The sequence below is a fragment of the Rousettus aegyptiacus genome, unplaced genomic scaffold (assembly GCF_014176215.1).
Source record: "Rousettus aegyptiacus isolate mRouAeg1 unplaced genomic scaffold, mRouAeg1.p scaffold_m13_p_4, whole genome shotgun sequence".
NCBI classification, from domain to species: Eukaryota; Metazoa; Chordata; class Mammalia; order Chiroptera; family Pteropodidae; genus Rousettus; species Rousettus aegyptiacus.
Genome location: NW_023416307.1, coordinates 45,714,411 through 45,735,562, shown reverse-complemented (window position 1 = coordinate 45,735,562; position 21,152 = coordinate 45,714,411). Strand labels below are relative to the sequence as shown.

At 34.7% G+C, this 21,152-nt stretch overlaps 1 protein-coding gene across 6 annotated transcripts in view; it reads right to left on the bottom strand.

The window, feature by feature from the left end:
* LOC107505912 (interleukin 1 receptor accessory protein) overlaps window positions 1–21,152 on the bottom strand; it is a 182,334-nt gene that overhangs the window by 94,188 nt on the left and 66,994 nt on the right. For all 6 annotated transcript variants that reach the window (XM_016136328.2, XM_036218692.1, XM_016136333.2 and 3 more), the window contains 2 exons: window positions 11,380–11,674; window positions 7,731–7,917 (listed from right to left, as the gene is read on the bottom strand). In XM_016136328.2, coding sequence (XP_015991814.1) covers window positions 7,731–7,917; window positions 11,380–11,674 — 482 coding nt within the window. The remainder of the gene's footprint in view (window positions 1–7,730; window positions 7,918–11,379; window positions 11,675–21,152) is intronic.

Genomic DNA, 21,152 nt, shown 5'->3' with positions numbered 1-21,152 from the left:
AAAGATTTCAACACTCTTAGGTTATTACAAAGTATAAGGCCACAAAGGTCTGTACTCTTACAATGAACTTATGTTAGATTTGATTTAAATTGATTTAGACTATCTATAGAACTCTATTTGATTTCTGTGACACCTTTCATTTAAACAGTACAAAGCTATTGTCTTTTCTCTTTTGTTAGCTTAGCTGTTCTTAAATCCCTGTTAAGTAGACAGATCAGGCTAAATATGCCCTAGTTTTACAAGTGAGACAGACAGATAAAGAGATATTCCAGATAACATAGTGCAGAGCTAAAACTCCATTTTCCATATAACTGAATAAAGGTCTTTTACTAGATTCTAAGTCAAGAATAAACACTTCTCCTCAGCAGTTAGTTGAGGCTGAAAAAATTATAATGAGACATACACTTACACATACTACATTAACCCATTTGATTTTTATTCCAAATTTAGCTAGTGTGGAAGGCTCTTATGCCCGTTTTATAGAAGAGAATATGAAGGGTCAGAAAGGTCAATTGTCAATGTTAAAGAGCCAGGCAGTGTCAGTTGGATTTTGAACCTAGATTTACCTGTTTTGAGGTCCTTGCTTTTAATCCCACCTGACACTATTGTTTTACTCCTACACATATGCCACGCCTGGGGTCAGCTCCAGTGTTAATAGTGTGATGTGGTTCTATCGCCTATCTAAGGTTGATTCTAGTAATTGGCGGTAAACTGGAAAAGCATACTTTTCAAGATGACAAGTTAGCTATTAGTACTGAATTTATAAACAGCACTTCTTAAGAATGTACTAAAGTGATCAAAAACCTTCCAAAAAGTTAAAATCCAGGACCAGATGGCTATCCTAGTGAATTCTACGAAACTTTCAAAGATGATCTGTCCTCAAAATTTTCCAAAAACTGAAGAAGAGGTAGTACTTCCTAAGTCATTTTATGAAGCCAACATTACCCTATATGATGGCACAAAAACTAGACGGGACATAGTTCCTAACTAATACGTATGCACAGTTTAGTGGAAAATTGCAACAAACACTATGAAGGGCATATAGGGGTGGGGAATGTGGGAAGAAGGTCGAACATAAAATATTTAGAAAAACTTCATAGAGAAGGGAGATGTGAACTCAATCTTAAAGGACAAGTAAAATATTAACAGCTATTAACTAGGAGGGAAGACATGGGAGAGCCACACTCTAGCCATGGGAAAGGTAAATAATTTGCCTGAACTGTCAGCATTTTGCCCTCCATGTTAGTACTTAACTTTATTATAATCATCTCTTTTCATGTTTATATCTTCCTCTAGGAGGCAAGTAGGGCTTGATGAGTACTGTATTTGCATGGCCAGCAACTTACCAAATAATACATGTGTGTAGCATTTTCAAAAATGTAAATGAGAGAAGCAAAGACACAAGACATGGAGTTGAAAGCTCATGCAGTATGATCATAAGAAGATGACTGTATAAAATATAAGGTGTGGGATGGGTGCACTGCAGGATGGGCGGGGAAAGTGGAGTAAGGATACAAAGAGTTTAATTGAGCTTTAAGGTTAGCACAGTTAGGGATATTTACTGACATTTTGAACCAAAGATTAAGTTGGTATAAAATCATACTTGTTCACAAAGTCTCATAAAAGTTCTATATACCAGCTACTTCAATGAACAAAACTAAAGTCATTCAATGTTTAAACAACAAATATTTACAAAATCCCTCCTATGTGACAAACACTGTGTTAGAAGTGGGACATATAGTAGTCAGTAAAGGCAGAAATGACCCTTATTCCTATGGAATTTTCCAGCCTGATCTAACTCATTCAATAAATTTAATCAATTTCTAAATACAAAGTGTGTTTGCTCACTTTTGTGCTGTGTGCTTGATATTCAAGAGAAAGAAAAAGAGAAGCCACTATCAGGTACAGAAAAGAGAAATGCAATCATTATAGTAACAAAGATGAGATATGAATTAAGTGCTATCAAAATAGAGAGTGGGTGACTCATTCAGCCTAATTCAGCCTCAAGGCTTTACAGATATTTGAACTGGGTTTAAGTTTAGAGAATGAATCTTGGAGCCTCAGAAGCCCTAAAACTACATGTCAAATCCTGTATATACATGTATGCATGTCTGGAATTAAAAAATGTACAGTTTGGAAAGAAAATGTGATACTTAATGACTTTACACCAAAGATTAAAAATCACTATACAGGGTAACTGGAGAGAAAGAAAAGAGATAAAGAACCAACTAAACTAAGGTGTCACACAGACCTTGGACTAACTTTTCAACATTACATGCTATGCCAAAAAGAAGGCCAAGCCTGGCACCTTTTCAGAAATGTGCTTTCCTGATGGCATTTTGTCAGAAAAAGCAAAGATTTTCCTATTTTCTGAAGAGATTTATAAACAGTGTCTGACCAATTCTAGTTAATTTCACATTGCAAATCAGAGGTAGAGGTAATATACCAATTTTAATGATTACACCAAGTACAAGGACAACCAACCTTTTGCAAACTGATCTCCAGAATGAAATCCATTCTCCTTAATAGCAATGTAGAGCATTTTGGCAGCTGTTATTAATGTATTATCCAAAACACTCAGTAATGTGGTTGCTCTGATTCTCAGAATAAAAGGGGAATTTTTCCTCTGTTTTTATAAGTATCTCTGGGGTGAGGGAAAGGGGGAATCAAATACCCAATTACAACAATGAGGAAGAGAAATAGTTCAGAAATATGAAAGTTAGAATGGCTTGCCATAATTTAAAACTCAGGTCTCTGAATAACTCTAATAATAGTAAAAATAACAACAAGATCTCACCTGCATCTTTAATGCTATTTATTCACATGTTCTCTATGTGACTAAACAGGTAACCTCCAATTTATATACATGTTGTGTTCCAGAAGTTCTTTAATAAGTTGGCTATTTGAAATTCAGTAAATCACTTACAAATGATGATTTGCTTTGTAGGCTGGTTACAAAACCTGGCTCATTCAACGAACATCTACTGAACATCAATTTAACGCACAGGATTGTTGAATTAAAACACTATGAATTCTGGGCCCTAAATGAAGAAAACCCTGGCATGCAAAAGAGAGGACGAAAGAAGAAAAGAAATGCCAAGGAGGAAAATTTAGTTCTGTCCTATTTCCTCTGTAATTCTGAAATACAATATGTTAATTTTCTATCCCCTCCAATCTTAGTTTTTCTGAGCCCCTCTCATTCCCCAGTGCCCTCTATCCACAGGTTTCCCTGTGTCCCACAGTTCAGCCTACGGCCCAATCTGTATTCAAAGACCATCTCACCCTTTAAAGTGTCCTAAGCTCCAGAAGCAAAGAGTGGACCACTCTTTCTGATTTCTGGGGAGTCTAGGCTTGAAACCAAACAGAAATGACCTGAAATCTCAGATTCTCCCATTATCAGCTAGATTCTTTTGGGTAAATGACATGTGTGTGATAATGTAACAGTATATACTTGATATAGATTGCATAGGGTTGAATTCTGGCTCCTAGCTCTGTGACCTTGGGCAAATCTCTCAACTGCTCTATCCTTTATTTATTTTTTAACAATAAAGAAAGTGAGATAATTCATTTTTAGAAAACTAAGTAAAATAATTAAAGCATTTAGAAGAATTCTTGTGCTCGACAAATGTTAGCTCTATTGTTTACCTCTCTGAATCTCTGTTTCCTAATCTGTAAAAGGATAATAATATCTACACTGAAAAATTTTGATGAATATGATATATAACATGTAAAGTACCTAGCACATTGTATTTTACTAGTAAGATGCAAGAATTGTTAGTTTCTTTTTTCTTCTTTTAATTGATCAGTTTTCATCTTTTAGCAAATAGGAAGCAAACTGCTGAAACTGATTAATGTCTATTAACCCTTATAGGGTTATTTGTATTACTAAAAGAGACTATTTCTACCACATCGAGGTAGGGAGTTCAACTGATAACAATTAAAAAAGAACTTCTCTAGGAGGGCCAAGATACCTAGGTGGATGTAGGGAGTGACCACAGAAGGTAGGAAAGGTCAGCACTGCTATACAGTGATGGATGAATGCAGCTACCAAGGACACTGATTTTGTTCTCAAGATGGCAGAACTCTTACGATAAAAGGTGTCAGTCAATTATCCAAAGACAGAGAAATAAAAGCAGCATATACCACACATCGACAGTGGCCTTTTATAATCATAGAATTGAAAGACTGGCTGGTTAGCAGTTTCTTTTAGTCATCTGTACACTGTTGGGTATCTGCCATGACAATGGTTTGACCACTTTGACTTTTTTTTCTTCATCTCCTTTCCAGGTTTTCTGCTTTAATTCACCCTATTAACATTCTCTCCAGATTTTGACCTTAGCCCTTTTCTCTTCCCACGTTATTTTGTCTTCCTAAGGGCTCCAATTGTCATACAGATGCATCCAGTTCTGTCTCCAACTTTGATTTTTCTTCTGAGCTCCAGACCCATACACATGTAGCCACTGCCTACTAGTCACTGCCACCTGGATGTCTTACAGACACCTCTAACTCAGTATGACTCTCTAAATCCTTGACTTGCTCCCTAGATCTGACCCTCCTCTCTTGTTTTATACCTTGGTTAATCGCACCTATGCTCATCTAAACAGAAAAAAGCAAAAATATAGGAATCATGGGAAATACAGAGATGGGTATGGCCTAACTTTGCTCTCAAGTAATAGTCAGTCTCAAAGAATACACACATGTAAATTTCTCCCACTTCTTAAAACCAACAATAAATTCTCTTTGGCATACCTAGCCTCAAAAGTACCAATTCAGGGCATGTCTTTTTCACCTATACCCACTCACTGCACTCCAAGATTATTTTGAAGCAAATCACAGACACTATATAATTTTATATGTGAATATTTATATGTATCTGTAAGTGACAAGACCCCTTCTGCAAGCATAAAACTATAGTGCCATTTTCACAATTTAAAAAGAAATAATAATTCATTGATATTAATATTCTATGTTTAGATATTCTTGATTTTCTAATAACTTCTTTTATAGTTTGTTTGAATAAAACATCATCTAACTAAGATTCATACATTGCAATTGGTTGTTATATATCTTAACTCAGTCTCTCTCTTTCTCTCTCTCTGTTCTCTCCTTTTCATCCCTCCCTTTTTTGGAACCATTTTATTATAAAACATAGCACGTAGAATAAAAAGACTCAAAACATATGTTTGACTTAATATTATAACCTTTGAACCACAGATTCAGTCCAAAAATAGAACATTGCTAGTCCCCTTGAAGTTCATCCATGTGCCCTATGTCAGCTCTTTTCTACCCCTAAAAGTAGCCACTATCTATACTTTCAAAGTAAAATCACTTCCTTGTTTTCATTTATAATTTTATCACCCATGTGTGCACCCTCAGACACAACAGTCTCATTCATTTTTAAATGTCTTATATGTTTCCTTTAATCTATACATTCCCACACCATGCCTTTCTTTTTCTTACAATTATCTGTTGAATAACCCAAGGCATTTAACATACAAAGTTTTCCACAGTCTGGATTTTGCTGACGGCAAACTCATGGTACAGATAATATATTACTCTGTTCTCTCTAATTCCCTCAAAATGGCAGGAGGATCCAAAGTTTTACTCAAACTTAGTTTTAATTCATTTGGCACAATTATGAATGGAATTGCTTCCTTTCATCAGAAGGAATATGTCTGGCTGTCCCTCTTCTTGTGATGATAGCTGTCGTTGATGCTTAATGCTTAGATAATATTAAGTCATTGGGGCTTGCAAAGTGATTACATACTGCTACAAAAATATACTTCCCTACACCATTTCTTAACTCAGTGTACATTTCTTAACAGAAAAGACAGAATAAATATTTACTTTTCCCTTTTATTTACTAGTTTTCAAGATAACACATTGATATCCTATCATCCAAATGTAATCAATTAAATATTTTGAAATAGCATTATGAATTTAAGAGTTTACATTTAATTCATTAAATTCAACCCATTACAATTAATATCCTTATTCAAGTTTTTCCATTTGCCAGTGGAAGTTTCTTAAAGATAGATCCTAAGTCATTTCATTACTGACTTAAACAGAGACAGATGCTAAAATATTCAATTATGATTATGGAGTTGTCTGTTCTTTTAATTCTATCAATTTTTGCTTCATGCATTTTGAAATACTGTTATTATTATTTTATTTTATGACTTCCTGATGAATTGACCTTTTTATTATTCTGAAAAGTCCTCTTTATCTCTAAAAATACCCATTGTCTTAAAGTCTACTTTGTGTGATTTTGGGGTATCCATTCTACCTAACTTATTTTCATTCATCATTTATTTTCTATTTAAATTTTTTTCTCCCTTCCATGGTCATTAATCTTAAGGCATTATCTGTTATGTTCACCTGCTATTATGTTCCTCTTAGTATAGCTTCATTTCTAAAATGACTTTCTTCTTTCTAAGCTTTTACTGAGTTTTAAAATTTCTGGACTTTTCTATTTCTTATTTATTTTTTGTCATTCTTTCTCATATCATTTCTTAATGTTTTTCAGCTCATTTTATGATATGTCTTTCTGGAATGCTTTTTTTTTTCCCCTGTAGGATATTATTCTGCTTCTTATTCTCCTTGTTCTTATAATTTTAAATGGGATTATATTTTGATTCTTTTTGCTGCTCATTTTTATATGAAACTAGCTATTTTTCTAAGCTTTATCATCTGGCAAGATGTGTAATTTCACAGAGTTCCCTCTTCAAAACTATGGTCTTGGTATTTCTTGATTCTGTTCTGCTCCTCCTCTGTTTTGTCCCTCTGGTCCTTCTCTTCCCTTCTGATCTCATTTACTTTTGATTTCACTTTCAGACATTTCTCCTCAGTGTGGATGGGTGTTTTTCAGAGCTCCAAGGCACTAGAACTACTCCAGCCCTTCAAAATTTCTTACCACAGGTCTCTTGGGCTCATTGTCTATTAGGCAGCAAAATCCTTCCAGTTTCAGCTGCTGTTCTCAAACTGGTCCACCACACTTTCTAGTGAGTTCTCATTGGCTTTTCTGGGGTTCTGTCCTCAAGGCTGTCACATACCATATTACTTATATTTACTCCCTTAACTATAAAAATTGATTTTTTATGGGTCATGTTTGTGGTTTGTCTCACTGGTTTTATTGAAAGTGATTCTTGTGGATAACTTGTCACTGAGTTTTGTTTTAAATATTCTCTAGTTTTAGCTTTGGCTTATGTGAATATTTGAAGAAATTAGAAAACTATGCTGCTGCCACAAATACTACCTTCCAACAATTTATTTTTGATTAAAAAACTTCCCAAATCCCTCAGATGTAGAAGAGACCACAGAAGGACTGCGGCCACAAATGAGGACAAACATGAAAACACTTATAAGTAACAAAATATAGTACTGATGAGTCAGGGGGTTGAAATTCACCAGATGAACAGGTAGCTTCTGATTCCATTGAGAAGTGAATAGAAGTGGGCAATAGTTCTAAAATTGTATTTCACAGAAAGTTAATAGAAATAAAGTAGTTTTAGTAGTCCAGTGAATGTTATTTAAGAAATGGTGGATTGAGGCAAAGCGTTCTCCACCACTTCCTTTAAAATGTTACAAGGTAAGGAAGCAGTAAAAGATTTGTATGAAGTCACTATGGAAGACATTAAAAAATATGATGAGAAAAATCTCAGTTTCTGCATTAACTCAACAGATAACTATTGCTATTTTAGAGAGGGTAATATGCCTTCTAGTTTGCTTACCATATACCAAGTGACGGTTGGTTTGACACTGGAAGGAAAAAAACCATCTACATTTGGACAAGTGATCTTCTGAACACCATATTCAAGAAACAGTCTATGCACTGGGACTTTCATGGGCGAATTGAAGCAGCTATCTTTTTGGACAACTTCCAGAGGAAATGCAACTTTGCTGCAATATGAGATGTTCCTGAAAAGAAAAATATGCAATGAATGGGCAGTCTCATTTGCATGTGTTTTAATGCAGTAAACATGATAAAATGAACTAAGTAATGCTATGTATTGAGACTTTATTTATACATTAAATTCATGTAAGAACTAAATATGTTATGGAGGTATTTCTTATATCAATTGACATCACAATAAAAACAGACACAATAACTACTATTGATATATTAAAATATTTATATTTTTAGAAATTCTCCTAAATATGCATATGTATGTGTATATGTATGTATGTGCATGTATGTGTGTGTGTGTGTGTGTGTATAAATTTTTTAACTTTCGACTTAAAATATTCTCAGCAGTACTCAGTGTCGGTAACTCAAAGGTAAGACTACCATATTAACTCATGGTTGATAATGGTATATAAACAGCCTTGGAAAATAAGTATGTTTTTAAACCATTTTTTTAAAAGCCTTAGCTTTTGTTTTAGTAATCTTATTTCTGGAAATTTTTTCACATGATAGAATTATTAGAAATTAAGCAAAAATTCCCTTCCAAAACATTGGAATCAAAAGAAAAGGCTACAAAACATAAGACTGTAAAGATAATCATGGTACAACCATTCAAAGTTGTATGCACCTATAAAAAAAATCAAGCATGAAAGAAAAAAAGCTAACAAACACATAAAACTTCTTAGGATTGCTGGAGAGTCATATTTATGCTTTTTAATGTCTGCATAGGTTGTTTCATCTGTCCGGAAGGCTCTTCTTCCATCACCCTACCTTTCACATGGAGGTCTTCTCTCTGCCATCCTATATGCAACCATATCTATGCACTCATTTTCTGAGCACCTTGGATATTTCTTTGAATTTTTCATAGTTTAAACAAAGACATGACCTTGTGTGATTTCTTTTATTCCTTCCATCTAGTACAGTGTTTAAACTTTCAGTAGGTGGTGAATGAATATTTGAAACTTATGTGTACATACAGAAAAAACAATAGATAAAACATAAATAATAAAACAATTTTTTAGGGAGATGGGGAAATGGGTCTATTCTTTTTATAATTTCTCTTTAAGGGATCAAAGACATAGATAGTCAATGACTCATGAATTAATTCTAAATACAATGGAAGGTGTGGGGGAATGCACATTGTATTTAGGTGGGAGGAAAGAGTGCTTAAAAATGGCTTAGGACAATGGTAATAAGCTGGAAAGGGATATTGGTAGGCATAATCTCTACTGACAAATAGCAAAAATACAACCAGTGAAATCTGGGTCAATCTGAACTTGATGCCTTAAGGACATCAGGCTTATGATTTCATGTGCTTCAGTTTAAGGTGATTCTCAGTTTAGGAATCACCTCAGGACATTGAGAAGCTTCTAGATTTTCTTTAGAGACAGATAGGTAGACAGGTAAATTAAAGGAACCATCGGGAAATTGATAAATAACACTAAAGGTATATTTAGGCCTTAACAACCATACAGCCATGTTCCTATAATGTCAACGAAGGTTATAAAAGTTTGGAGAAGAGCTCTAGTCGAGTAGTGGGGTTGCTGAGGAAAAGGAAATTGAGATACTGCAGCACTAGAATGCACAGTAGAGACCAAGGTCATCCAGAAAGCTACCGATAACCCCCTCCCAGGTATTTGCTGATGTTCATGTTGGAATAGTAATGTATTAACAACTGCCAAAGATAAAAAGGAGCTTAAAGAGCATTGAGGCTGACTTTCTCTTTGTGCAGATATAGATACCAAAGCTCTCAGACATGGACTGATTTGACTAAGGTCCACCAGCTAAGTAGTGACATAACTGGGTGGCAGCCGAGGCTTTCTGTCTTCTCATCCAGTGCTTTTTCCACTATAATCTTTTCTAACTTCTCCAATAAAGTGGTATTAGTATATAAATAATGGAAACATGAGTATTTCAGGCTCTTTGGAAGCCTCCACACCAGTCTAGAGCCCTTTAAAAACAAAACAAAACAAAACAAAACAAAACAAAACAAAACAAAACAAAACAAAACAAAACAAAAACCTCAGAAGGGCCTTCAGAGGTTACAAGGGACTCTCAAAGCCACAGTGGTCAAAATGTGTTCCTGTGATAGAGAAAAGGTCCTTCTCCACAATCATTACATAGTTTAAATTTATCAAAGCATAGTTAAAGTTCTCTATCAGAGAACTGTTAATATCCATTTATGACACCGAACATTCAGAACAAGGTCTGGGATTACTTATTGTTATGTTATGCTATTCTAAATTGGAGTATTGCTATGTTATTCAGCCCTATTGTTATGGGCTGAATTGAGACCTCTTCAAATTCATACATTGAAGACCTAACCTTCAGTACCTCAGAGTATATTTAGAGATAGGCCTTGAAAGAGCTAAGTAAGGTAAAATGAGGTCATATGGGCAGGCTCTAATTCAATATGACTGATGTTCTTATAGAAGAGATTAGGACACAGAAAACACGAAAGGGAGACCATGTGAAAACATGGAGAGAATATGACCATCTGCAAACCAAGGACAGATGAATTAAACCAGCCCTGCCTATACCTTACTCTTGGAATTCCAGCCTCCAGACTGTAAGCAAACAAATTTTTGTTATTTAAACCATCCACTCTGTGGTATTTTGTTAGGGCAGCCCTAGCAAACCAATGCACTTATTAAATAGTAGGAAACTATGTTTTAAAAAAGAGTTCATAACACAGATGGGAATTTAAAAACCCAAATAAAGCCTGAAAGCTAAAAAGGAACCTTGGGGAATAAAGCATCCAAAGAACTAAGCTTTAAAATGATTATTCTTCAGAAGGGCTTCAGTTAATTTTTTTTTTTTTTAAGAGCAAAAACAACACTAATTGGTAGTAAAATAAAAACAGGTATATTTGGAGCAAAATGCAAACTCCACATGAACTTTCAAGAAAAAAAGTAGACTTGAAAGAAATTTTGCAGTAATGATAGGGCACTTTGGATTATATTCTTAGATTCCCAGAGATATGGTTTCCATTTGCTTCTTAGGAGAATTTTGGCAGAAAAGGTTGAAAAGCATTGTTCTAGATATATTTGATGCCTCCCAAATATTCCTTCTCTTATAACAAGTATCTCAAGGCTTTGAAAGTTGACAAGAACAACAGATATGATCGTGTTGTACATCCCGCCCTGCTTATTATTTAGAGAAATAGACACCTCCAGGTGGGGCAGAAGTGTATAGGCAGTTCCCAATGTCAGGGAAGGGGGGCAAATAAGCGAGGCTATACCTTTAGACAACCTTGATATATGTCAGGGTTTGAAAAGGAACCATCTATGGAAAATGTTCTCAGGAGCACAATCATTTTCTCCTCATACCTCTCTCAGTCAAGCTCAGTTAAGCCATTGGGGTAAAGTGTAAGTAACTCTTTCTAGATGGTTCTCTTTCCTCCCCAGCTTCATAGCTCATGCATCTTCTGGATAAAAGCCTAGGAACTAAAGGGCGGCCACCAAAATTCAGGCTACCTTAACATGCAGGTATAGTTGCCCGTGTCATTGAGGAGGGTAGGCCGGAACCAGAGTACATCTTTCTCCTTACTAATGCGGTTCTCAGGGAGACGGAAGTTAATTGGTTCCTCAAGGTCCCGGTCCTGTCTAGTCCAATACCAGATTAGAGTAAGGCCAGCTGAATGGGCTGTACTGTAGTTATATTTCAAAAAGTGTTCAAAGAGCGGGCACTTGATGCGAGCTGGCTCATCTTCAAACACTTGAATCTGCCTCATGATATCTAGTCCCCAGTCATCGCAGCGTTCTGGAACAACTGAAAAAAAAAAAAAAAAGGTAGATGAGTCACCTCACATTAAAGGCCTCCATAGAACACATTTTCTTCTCAGGATACCCAGTTTTTCCCAGGACACCCCTTTCTTGGTCATCTTCAATAGCCCACTCCCTTTAATATTTGCATATAATAGGCAGTAGTATGAAGAAATGACTTTCATTCTTTATCATTTTTTGACTGAGATAGCAGTCTGATTTGATAGCCTGATCCTCCTGAACCCTATAAGGTATAGGGGAGAATCTCACATGAAAAAGAAGTCATGTGGTCTCTGATTCCTCTGGGGACACTGGAGGTTCTAAGGAGAAAACTGTAACTGCGAAGACAACCCTCCAGGATTCCCAGTTCTTCTTGAGGCTCCTGATTTTGGGGCTAAATCTGTGCTGTCCAATGGCAATATAATGTGAGCCACATACAAAATTTTAGATGTCCTAGTGGCCACATTAAAAAGGCTTTAAACAGCAGATTAAATTAATTTGTATATTTTGTTAAACTTGTTATATCCAAAACACCCCAAATACATTAAAATGAGATATTTTATTTTCATATTCTTTTTTTGTAAAGATCTTCAGAATTCAATGAGTTTTACACTTATAGCACATCTCCATTTGGGCTAGTCAGGTGTGTCTACTGGATATCAGATTAGAGAGCAGGACTGTAGCCCTCAAGAAGTCAAGAGGGTTCAGTGATGCTCACTGGAGAACAAAGGTGCTATAGTTTCTATAACTTAGAGTCAAATAAAATTTATAATGACTTTTACAATTTATTTTTTTATAATGAAAAGTAATTACTGGTCCATACAGGAAAAAAATGATAATAAATGTCTTTTTTAAAAGAGTAATATATGAATGCAGGGCTCTAGATATAACTATAGGGAAGCAAGAACAGAAGTCAAGAATGATGGAGTACTATAAAGCCCAGAACAATCATCTTAAAATAGTTTTCTTTTTTCCTTGCAATCCTAACATACATATATGAATACATATATGTATGTGTTTGTGTGTATGCGTGTATATATATGCGTATATATTTTTATCTTTGTAATATTCTCCACATTTCGGCTGACATTTAAAAATTTTCTTTATAAGTACAATTAGAAAGGATATACTTAATGTTATATTGTAAATAATGACATTTTAAAATAAAATGGTTATACCACTCTTCAATTACATCGAATGAACTAGTGATTTGCCATACACCAATATCCACCTAAAAATATGTAAACAAGCTTTCTTTTAAACACTGGTAATTCTATACCATTCTTTTGTATTAATTCCACTGTCTCCACACATAATTTTACTTTAATGAAATATATTTTTGTTTGATAGCTTTTTAAAAATTTTTCATCATTTTACTTTTCTGTGCAATATATAATACTCTGTTGAAAAGTTTTTTTCTTCTGAAATGAATTTTATTATAATTAGAAGTACACAATTTAAATAATATATATTTTCAACTTTACAAATAATTATTAAATATAAAATGTAAAATTATGTTGAAAATCATCTCTTGATAATAATCAGGATGGACTATTTTTGAAAAGAGGGGTTGGGCATTAGTTGAAAATATTTTATTTATACATAAGCACAGAGAAAATTTGTCTATAGTCAAGAACAGAAGGAGTTTAATTTTATTAAGTTTATCAATTCTTTATATTTTGTTGGAGCTACATGCACTATTCATATTTTTATCATCAAACATTATTTTAATGATCTATCACTGACATCTCTGGAAGATAGAGTTTGCAAAAACAGATCTAATTCCCACTCTTCCCTATATTCACATCCTTTACAGTTTGATGCAATGAGTCTTCTAATCAAGGAGAGTCTATTCCCATACCTTGGATCTGAGCTTTCCTAGTGACTTATGCTGACCAACAAAATGCAGCAAAAGTGATTTTGTGTCAATTCCAAGCCTTTTGCTTTTTTTTTCTTGTAACCCTGTTACCACCATGAGAACAACCCAGTGTTATGGACTGAATGTTTGTGTCCCGCCCCCCCCCCCCCCCAAATTCATGTTGAAGTCCAAACATGATAGGTTTTGGAGGTGGGGGACTTTGAGAAGTAATTAGGTCATGAAGGTGGAGCCCCTGTGGTGGGTTTACTGTCCTTATAGTCCTTATAGGAAAGGAAGGGAGAACTCGCTCTCGCGCGTGCTCTCTCTCTCTCTCTCTCTCTCTCTCTCTCTCTCTCTCTCTCAAGCTTTCCCTCTTCCATGTGAGGACATGGTAAGAAGGCGGCCCTCTGCAAACTGGGAAAAATGAAAAGTCTCTCACCAGACATCTAGTCTGTTGGCACCTTGATCTTGGACTTCTTAGCCTCTTGAACTGTTTTTTTATTTAGTCATCCACCCTTTCTATGGTATTCTGTTACAACAGCCAGAAGGGACTAAGATACCCAACTGACAGTTGGCTCACCTCCACGAACACTGCTGTCTGGCCTTTCACAGAGGACCAAAGATGCAAGAGCCTGGCCTAGATCACATGAGTCAAGCTTCTGTTAGAATTGTCCGGGACACTCATAAACTTATGAGCAAAAAATACATGTGTAACAAATAAAATGAAGTTTGTCACTGAAGTTTGTAGTTGGTTGTTAAGCAATGTTTTGGAGATAGTAGATAACTGATAGAACAGCTAATTAGAGGCTACTTTAATTTTGATAAAACAAGGAATTTGAAGCTTTATCACTTGCAAAAGGCTTTGTAAGTACATAATATATCCCTAAGTAATAATAGATTTCTGGAAAATTTAACAAACTGGTTTTTCTAAGACTAAACAAATTGCTATTATTTATAATTGTTATGCATTCATATAGAAACACTTTTCAAAATCCAACATACGGAGAAAGAACTGTGAGATCAAAATGTTGCTTATACCAATACAAACTTAGTAAAATATATTTACAAAAAAAAATTGGCAAAATATCTATCTTATCACATCGTTTAACTGTATTTTCATTAAAGCTGCAAAGTTGTGAAATTTGCTCTTTTCAGTTTTAAGAAAATTATAATCATAGTTTTTAAGATAAATATGTCAGACTAATATCTGCATATAATCTCACTCCTTTCTGAAATTCCACTTAAACTAAAATAAAGTCTCAGATATAATCCCATGTAACATCAAGAACAGGAGAAAAGGCAATAGAGACATCAAAATGGACAAAGGGTAACCAGATTAGCCCATTTAAAATGAAAAATCCTAAACCAGCAGGGTAAAGCTGGAGAGCAAATGAAGTTGCAATGCAGAATACTGAACAGACCCCAAGAGGAACTATCAGCACCAAGGTAAAATATTAATAGTGCTGTTCACATAGTATTTTTGAGTTCTCTTCCTAGGCATACTGTAAGATTTTATTTGTATGTCCCTCTGAAAAAAGGATAAGACATATGACTTACTCTGGCCAATATGATCTAGTGAGTGTCACTTGTGGTGGGTGTTTTAAGGACCGGAGTATATTTCACCATGTTGCCTTTCCTTCTGCCTTGGCAAATATGAAAGTACAGAGACTGAGACTTTCTTAGCTTAGATCTCTTGACACAGATAACATGTAGCAGAGTTAAGTTATAGAGAATAGGGATTTGCTTGCTACCAGTGTGAATAATCTATTCTCCCCTGTCAAATGCAATCAATTACCACAAGACAAAGACTTAACCAGGAGAGTGGAGAAATAAGGACAATCAGCTGAAAGCTTTGTCAAAGCTCTGCCTTTGTTCTTATCTCACTCTCCTAGCACTCAAGAGGAGTGCTTTTCTACTCAGCTCTAAGGATGAAAGCAGTTAGACCTTTACCCTCCAGGCAGAAGAATGAATAAATCTTTTATGGGAAATTTGACTAGCTTAAGAAGAAAGACCTAACACTCTTAATATCAGTGGTTCTTTAACAAATTGCAGGGCCGCACCATGCAATAGAAAAGCTTAAGGTTAAGAAGCCTTACATTCACATTTAGAATTTTCAGTCAGCTTCTAAATCACTTCTTTTTAAAAATGAACAGAAAGCCCCAGAAACAAATCTCCACCATAAAAGGTAACATCCAAAGAAACTTTAGGAAAACTAAGATTAGTAGAGGAAAAAAAAAATCTTAAAAAAAAAATCCTATCATTAGCATCCTCAGAAAAATAAGGAAACTGCTGCTCCATTCATGAAGAACAGGATGACATAACAAAGAAATATTCAAAGAAGAAAAAAAGCTCATTAAAATTAAAAATGTAACTGTAGAAAATTAAAACTTAACAAATGTGTTGTTTGAAAGTTAAAGTTGAGAATTTCCCAAAAAGTAGAATAAAAAGAAAAAAAAATGAAAAAAGACAAGAAAATTAGAAAACCAGTCCAGGACTATCAATGTCTCAATAAAAGGAGCTCCAAAAGAAATTAATTAAAAGATAATAATAGTAATAATAAAACAGAAAGAAAAGTCTCAGTTAAATAATTCAAAGGAAAAGAAATCCCAGAACTGAAAAACCCAATCTTCTAAATTAAAAGGACCTATCAATTCTTCTAGCATAGTGGATGAAAACAGACTTACATCACAAAAGTGTTTTCTTTAACTTTTAAATAAAGCTTTATTTTTAAAATTTCAAACCTATACAGAAATGTCAAACTTACAAAAAAAGAGCAGTAGAATGAGCACCTATATACCCATACCGTAGCTTTAAAAATTATCAACATTTGCTATTTTTATTTCATTTATTCTGCCCTTTTGCTTGTTTAAACTTTAATTTAAAAATGTAAATTATGAAATATTCCAAACTTACAGAAAATAATAAAATAGACGCTCAAGTTCTCACCATTCCAATAATGTGGTATTGTTTAGTGGTTTTATTTATTTATTTATTTATTATTTTTTATGGCGACATTGGTTAACAAAATCCAATAAGTTTCAGCTGTACATGTTAACAGTATGGCATGTATATACTTACACTGTGTGTTCACCTCCCATAGTTAGATTTATTTTTGTCACCACATATTTGACTGCCTTTACCCCATCTACTTTCCCCCTCCTCCCACCCCCTACTCTCTGATAACCACTAGGTTATACAAAAGTATTTTCTAGAATTAGAAAAAGAAAATATTCTGTAAATCACCAGAGAATAAGAGAGTAAAAATGGTTACATACAAAAGATCAGAAATCAGAATGGCTTTGAAACTCTCAAAAGCAAGACTGGAAACTAGAAGATAATGAAACAATTCATCTAAAGGAAAATTTCCAACCCTGAATCTAAACCCAACAAAATAATCAAGTGTGAAGGTAACATTTTCAGACACATAAAAACTAAATAATTTTATATTTCATAGGCTCTTTATCAGAAAACTTCTGCAGGATTTATGCCACCAAAATGAGAAAAGATAAAGAAGAGCAAAACATACGATCAAGGAGTAAGGATCCAATTTAAAAAAAATAGAGAGAGGAAGAGAGTCCTAGATTAACAGGAGAGCCCAGGATAATGGCTATCCATCAGGGCTTGGTGATGAAAGAGTCTTAGTAGGAAGAAGTGGAAGACTCCAAAAAAGAACAAAAAAAAAACGTAACTGATAAATTGTCGGATTAGTTAGCATTGTGGAAAATTATGCTGAAAGACAACTGAAAAATATGAAAACTGTTGCCAAAAGATATAAATTAAAGTAATCATTTGAAAAGAAGACAATAAATAACTTCAAAAATAGGATAATGGATAACATAATCACAGTTCATTAATATGTAAAGACATATTGATTGATTATTGATTTAAGCAAATATTGTAATAGTATTATGTAGAGAGGAATGGGAAAGGAAGCAAAAAGAAAAGCAGATTAAGGGAGAGAATTCTCATTTACTATAATTTAAAAAGTGAAAAAAATAATACCCAGGATTAACTAAATGAAATACAACAGTTTACACAAATTGGTTAGTAAAATCTATTGTAAATGTCAGAATAAATAAATAAAATACTAAAAAATGATGTCTCTGTGGAAGAGAACTAGAGGGAGTGAGGAAAGTTAAGGCAGAATGAATACAATTTTACTGGTATAAGCTTTTCATTATACTGGTCTTAAAATAGAAAACTTCTGTGAATAATTTGTTTTGAAAATAATTCAAATATTATTAGAAAAAAAGAAAAGAAGGAAGTGAAGAAGGAAGGAAGGATGGAAAGAAGGAAAATATCCACTATTCACTACAATTGGCAAAGTCATTCTCAGTGTCAAACCATCCTAATAATACTTACCTTCTGTTAGAAAAAAGTATCAATTTCATTTTTTAATCCAAAAATTGTAGCAATATGCATTGGCATGACAGTCATTCACTTTTGAATTATAAGATCTACTTTGAAACAGAAAGAGAGATAGATAATTGAACAGCTGTTGGAGTCTAGAACTTGATCATATTAAGTTTGTTGTCTGTATGAAGTAAGATACTACTGTCTTCTGTATTTCATAAAAATATTCTTCATGCGATTTCTAAAGGTCTTCTCTCTCTCACGAGCTCTAAAGATTTGTTCAAATTTGGATGATGGTAGAGGCAAGACTATTAAACAAAAATTATCATTCTTCCTGCAACCCCATTCTACAATATATCTCAATTGAGGTCACCCCAACTTGGACCAATAGGCCATGGTTCTGATGTTGTGACTCACTTTTAACAAGAACACTGGTAAACTGGAGAGAGAGAGAAAGCCTTTCTGGACGTTAATGGTATGTTGATTAAAGGAGACTTTTTGACACTAATAGTACAAATTGTCACTCTGTTTGGACTTAGAGATCTTTATAGCACTGGGCAATGATTAATAGTAAGATAGATGATAAGTGACGGGTAGATTTTTTTTTTTTTTTTTGGTAAGTAGGAGAATGTTGATTATAAAATGGGAGATGGAAAAAGACAGCTAATATGACATCTCAAACACAAGCATGTATTCAGATGAGACAATTTAGGAAGAAGTATGAAATAGAATTTTGGTGATCACTAGGGCAGAATGTGGCAGAGCCTGGCTACATGTTCATTAATCCTGTTTTCTCTTCCTTAGCCCATATAAAAACTACATATCCTTAGCAATTGGGCTGGGGCCATGTGATTAGGTTCTGTTGACAATGAATGTGGTCAGAAATGCTGTATAACCTCTAATTTCCAGAAAAATCTTTGATGCTTTCTCTTTCCCTTACATGGAGACTTTGAAAAAGGTAGCATCAAAAGATGAAAGAAGTGAGGCTTCCTGTCATTGCTCAGAGCAGAGATTCTCCGGAATCCCATAAGACTTTCAAGGGGTTATAACTGAACAAACAATAAACCTCTATCGTGTTAAGCCATTGTGATTTGGGGGATATTTGTTATAACAACTAGTATTGCTTATCTTGACTAATAAAGGAAAGCAGAATTTTTCTTTCATAAAATAACAATAAATCAAGAGCAGACACTTTTAAAAATAGCATTTGTTAAAAGTCCTTGCATATAAAAATTTAAATACAAATAACAAAGATTTTTGGCTTAATATCTTTTCAACCAAATTAAATGTGATACAGTTTAAAGGGGAAAAGAAATTATTATACATGCTATGCATCTTTCTTACAGAATGCTTCATGGGCCAAATAAACATATCTATAAAGAGAATCAGACCCCTTTATAATAGAGATTGAAAGTACACATATTAGAATCTATAAACATTCACAGAAATAGTATTATTATTGAGCTTTTCATTCAGGGTATTTGCCCATTTGAAACTATTTCTGTGAGCTTTTAAGTTTCTCTAGCCAGCCACTTAAGGTATTTTGTCAGAGCTTTTTAAATTATTCAATGAACTAACAAAAATAAAATCTATGGCAATAGGCTGGAGTGTCATGTAATACTAAATTAATTATATAATTCACTGCAGGCACCAGCTGAAGAAAAGACTGGGGAAAGGCTGTTATGCAAATAGATTCGTTTCCAATAACAGCAAAGGGGCAATGAATTACTGGCACAGTGAATTATATTTTTGTTTAAAACGTTCCTTCTTATCCAGTTTACTCCCCAGTGGAAGTCCTCTCTAAATTGGACCCTCAACATGGGGAACCACAAAGTCATCATTTTCCTCTGCCAAAGAAATTCTTAAGACTGAGGCTTGGTGGCACACAGGACAAATGGAAATGTGCAAAAGCCTTGCAAAACCAAGTCACTGGAAAATCCAACCCACGCTCCTGACAGCAATTAGCATTTATATAACAGGGTATACATTTTAACTAATTAATCTCGCACCACCCTCTTGGGCTTTCATGACCCATTCCCACATTACATGCCAGGAAACAGAGACAGAAAGATTAATTGACTTACTTTCGCCTGAGTGGTAGCACAAATAAAAGCTGCCTGAACATAGATCTAGGATGTTTGTCCCACATCTATGCTCACACATTCAAAACAAGATATTTGCCACAGAAAAGCTATTCATATGTTTGTATTTATTAAATATTTACTGAGAACCTGCTGTGAGCAAGGCACTGTGCTGGGCGCTAGGGCAGAGAGACATGTAGGTATAAAAACTCAGGAAGCTCAGGTAGAGAAAAAAAAAAAGACATGGTTTAAATATTGGAAGAGCTAATGTGGAATTAATTTCTATATGTAAGTATTCACCCTGTGCTACTTACTTTTCTTATCATCTTGTACAGAGTGCTTCCCTTCTTAGACTCTCACCTTCTGCAGTACTTTATATCCTTCTGCCTAGGATATAAAGTACTATAGAAACTGTGAAGTTCTATGTTCATATTAGTTACATGTATATCTTATAGTGTTGTATGAGAATGAGAGGGGCTGGCATATGGAAGGAACTCGGTGCATATTAGGTAAATCTGGGTGCTAAATCTGAATGGGTCATTGCCCATCAAGAAGTTAACCTTGGAAAAAGAAAGACACACAAAAAATTAACTAAACGAAAATACCTGGTGGAATGAATCAACTGTTAGAACGAGCTTCTGGGTTTTATAACAAAATCATAGTATTATTTTATAACATAGCGTAGCATAGCGCAGCACAACACAAGATAGGATAGGACAGACAGGGATAGGAAGGGAAGGGAAGGGAAAGGAAGGGAAGCGGAGGGGAGGGGAGGGGAGGGGATGGAAGGGGAGGAGAGGGAAGGAAGGGAAGGGGAGGGGAGGGGAAGGGAGGGAAGGGGAGGGGAGGGGAAGAATGGAGAGGGAAGGGGAGGGGAGGGACTTGAAGGCAGAGATGAAGATGGTAGTCCTTAGATTGGGTCGTGATCAGAAGCAGTCCTTTTAATATCCCACACTATAACCTAGCGTGGATGAGGCCACTTTAAAAATGGTCCCATCAGCACATTCTAGCAGTACTATCCAAGCCTAAGGGCAGAGACTAAGTCTAACAGGAGGACTTGTTTTACATCCATCCAGGTAATTTTGAAGAATTTTCTTTTTCTAGTGGTATGCGTGACTCCTCAGGAAATATTAGCATGGAATTGTAATCCAGAGAGAATTTGAGATATGAGGAAACTGGTTAGGCTGGCAAGC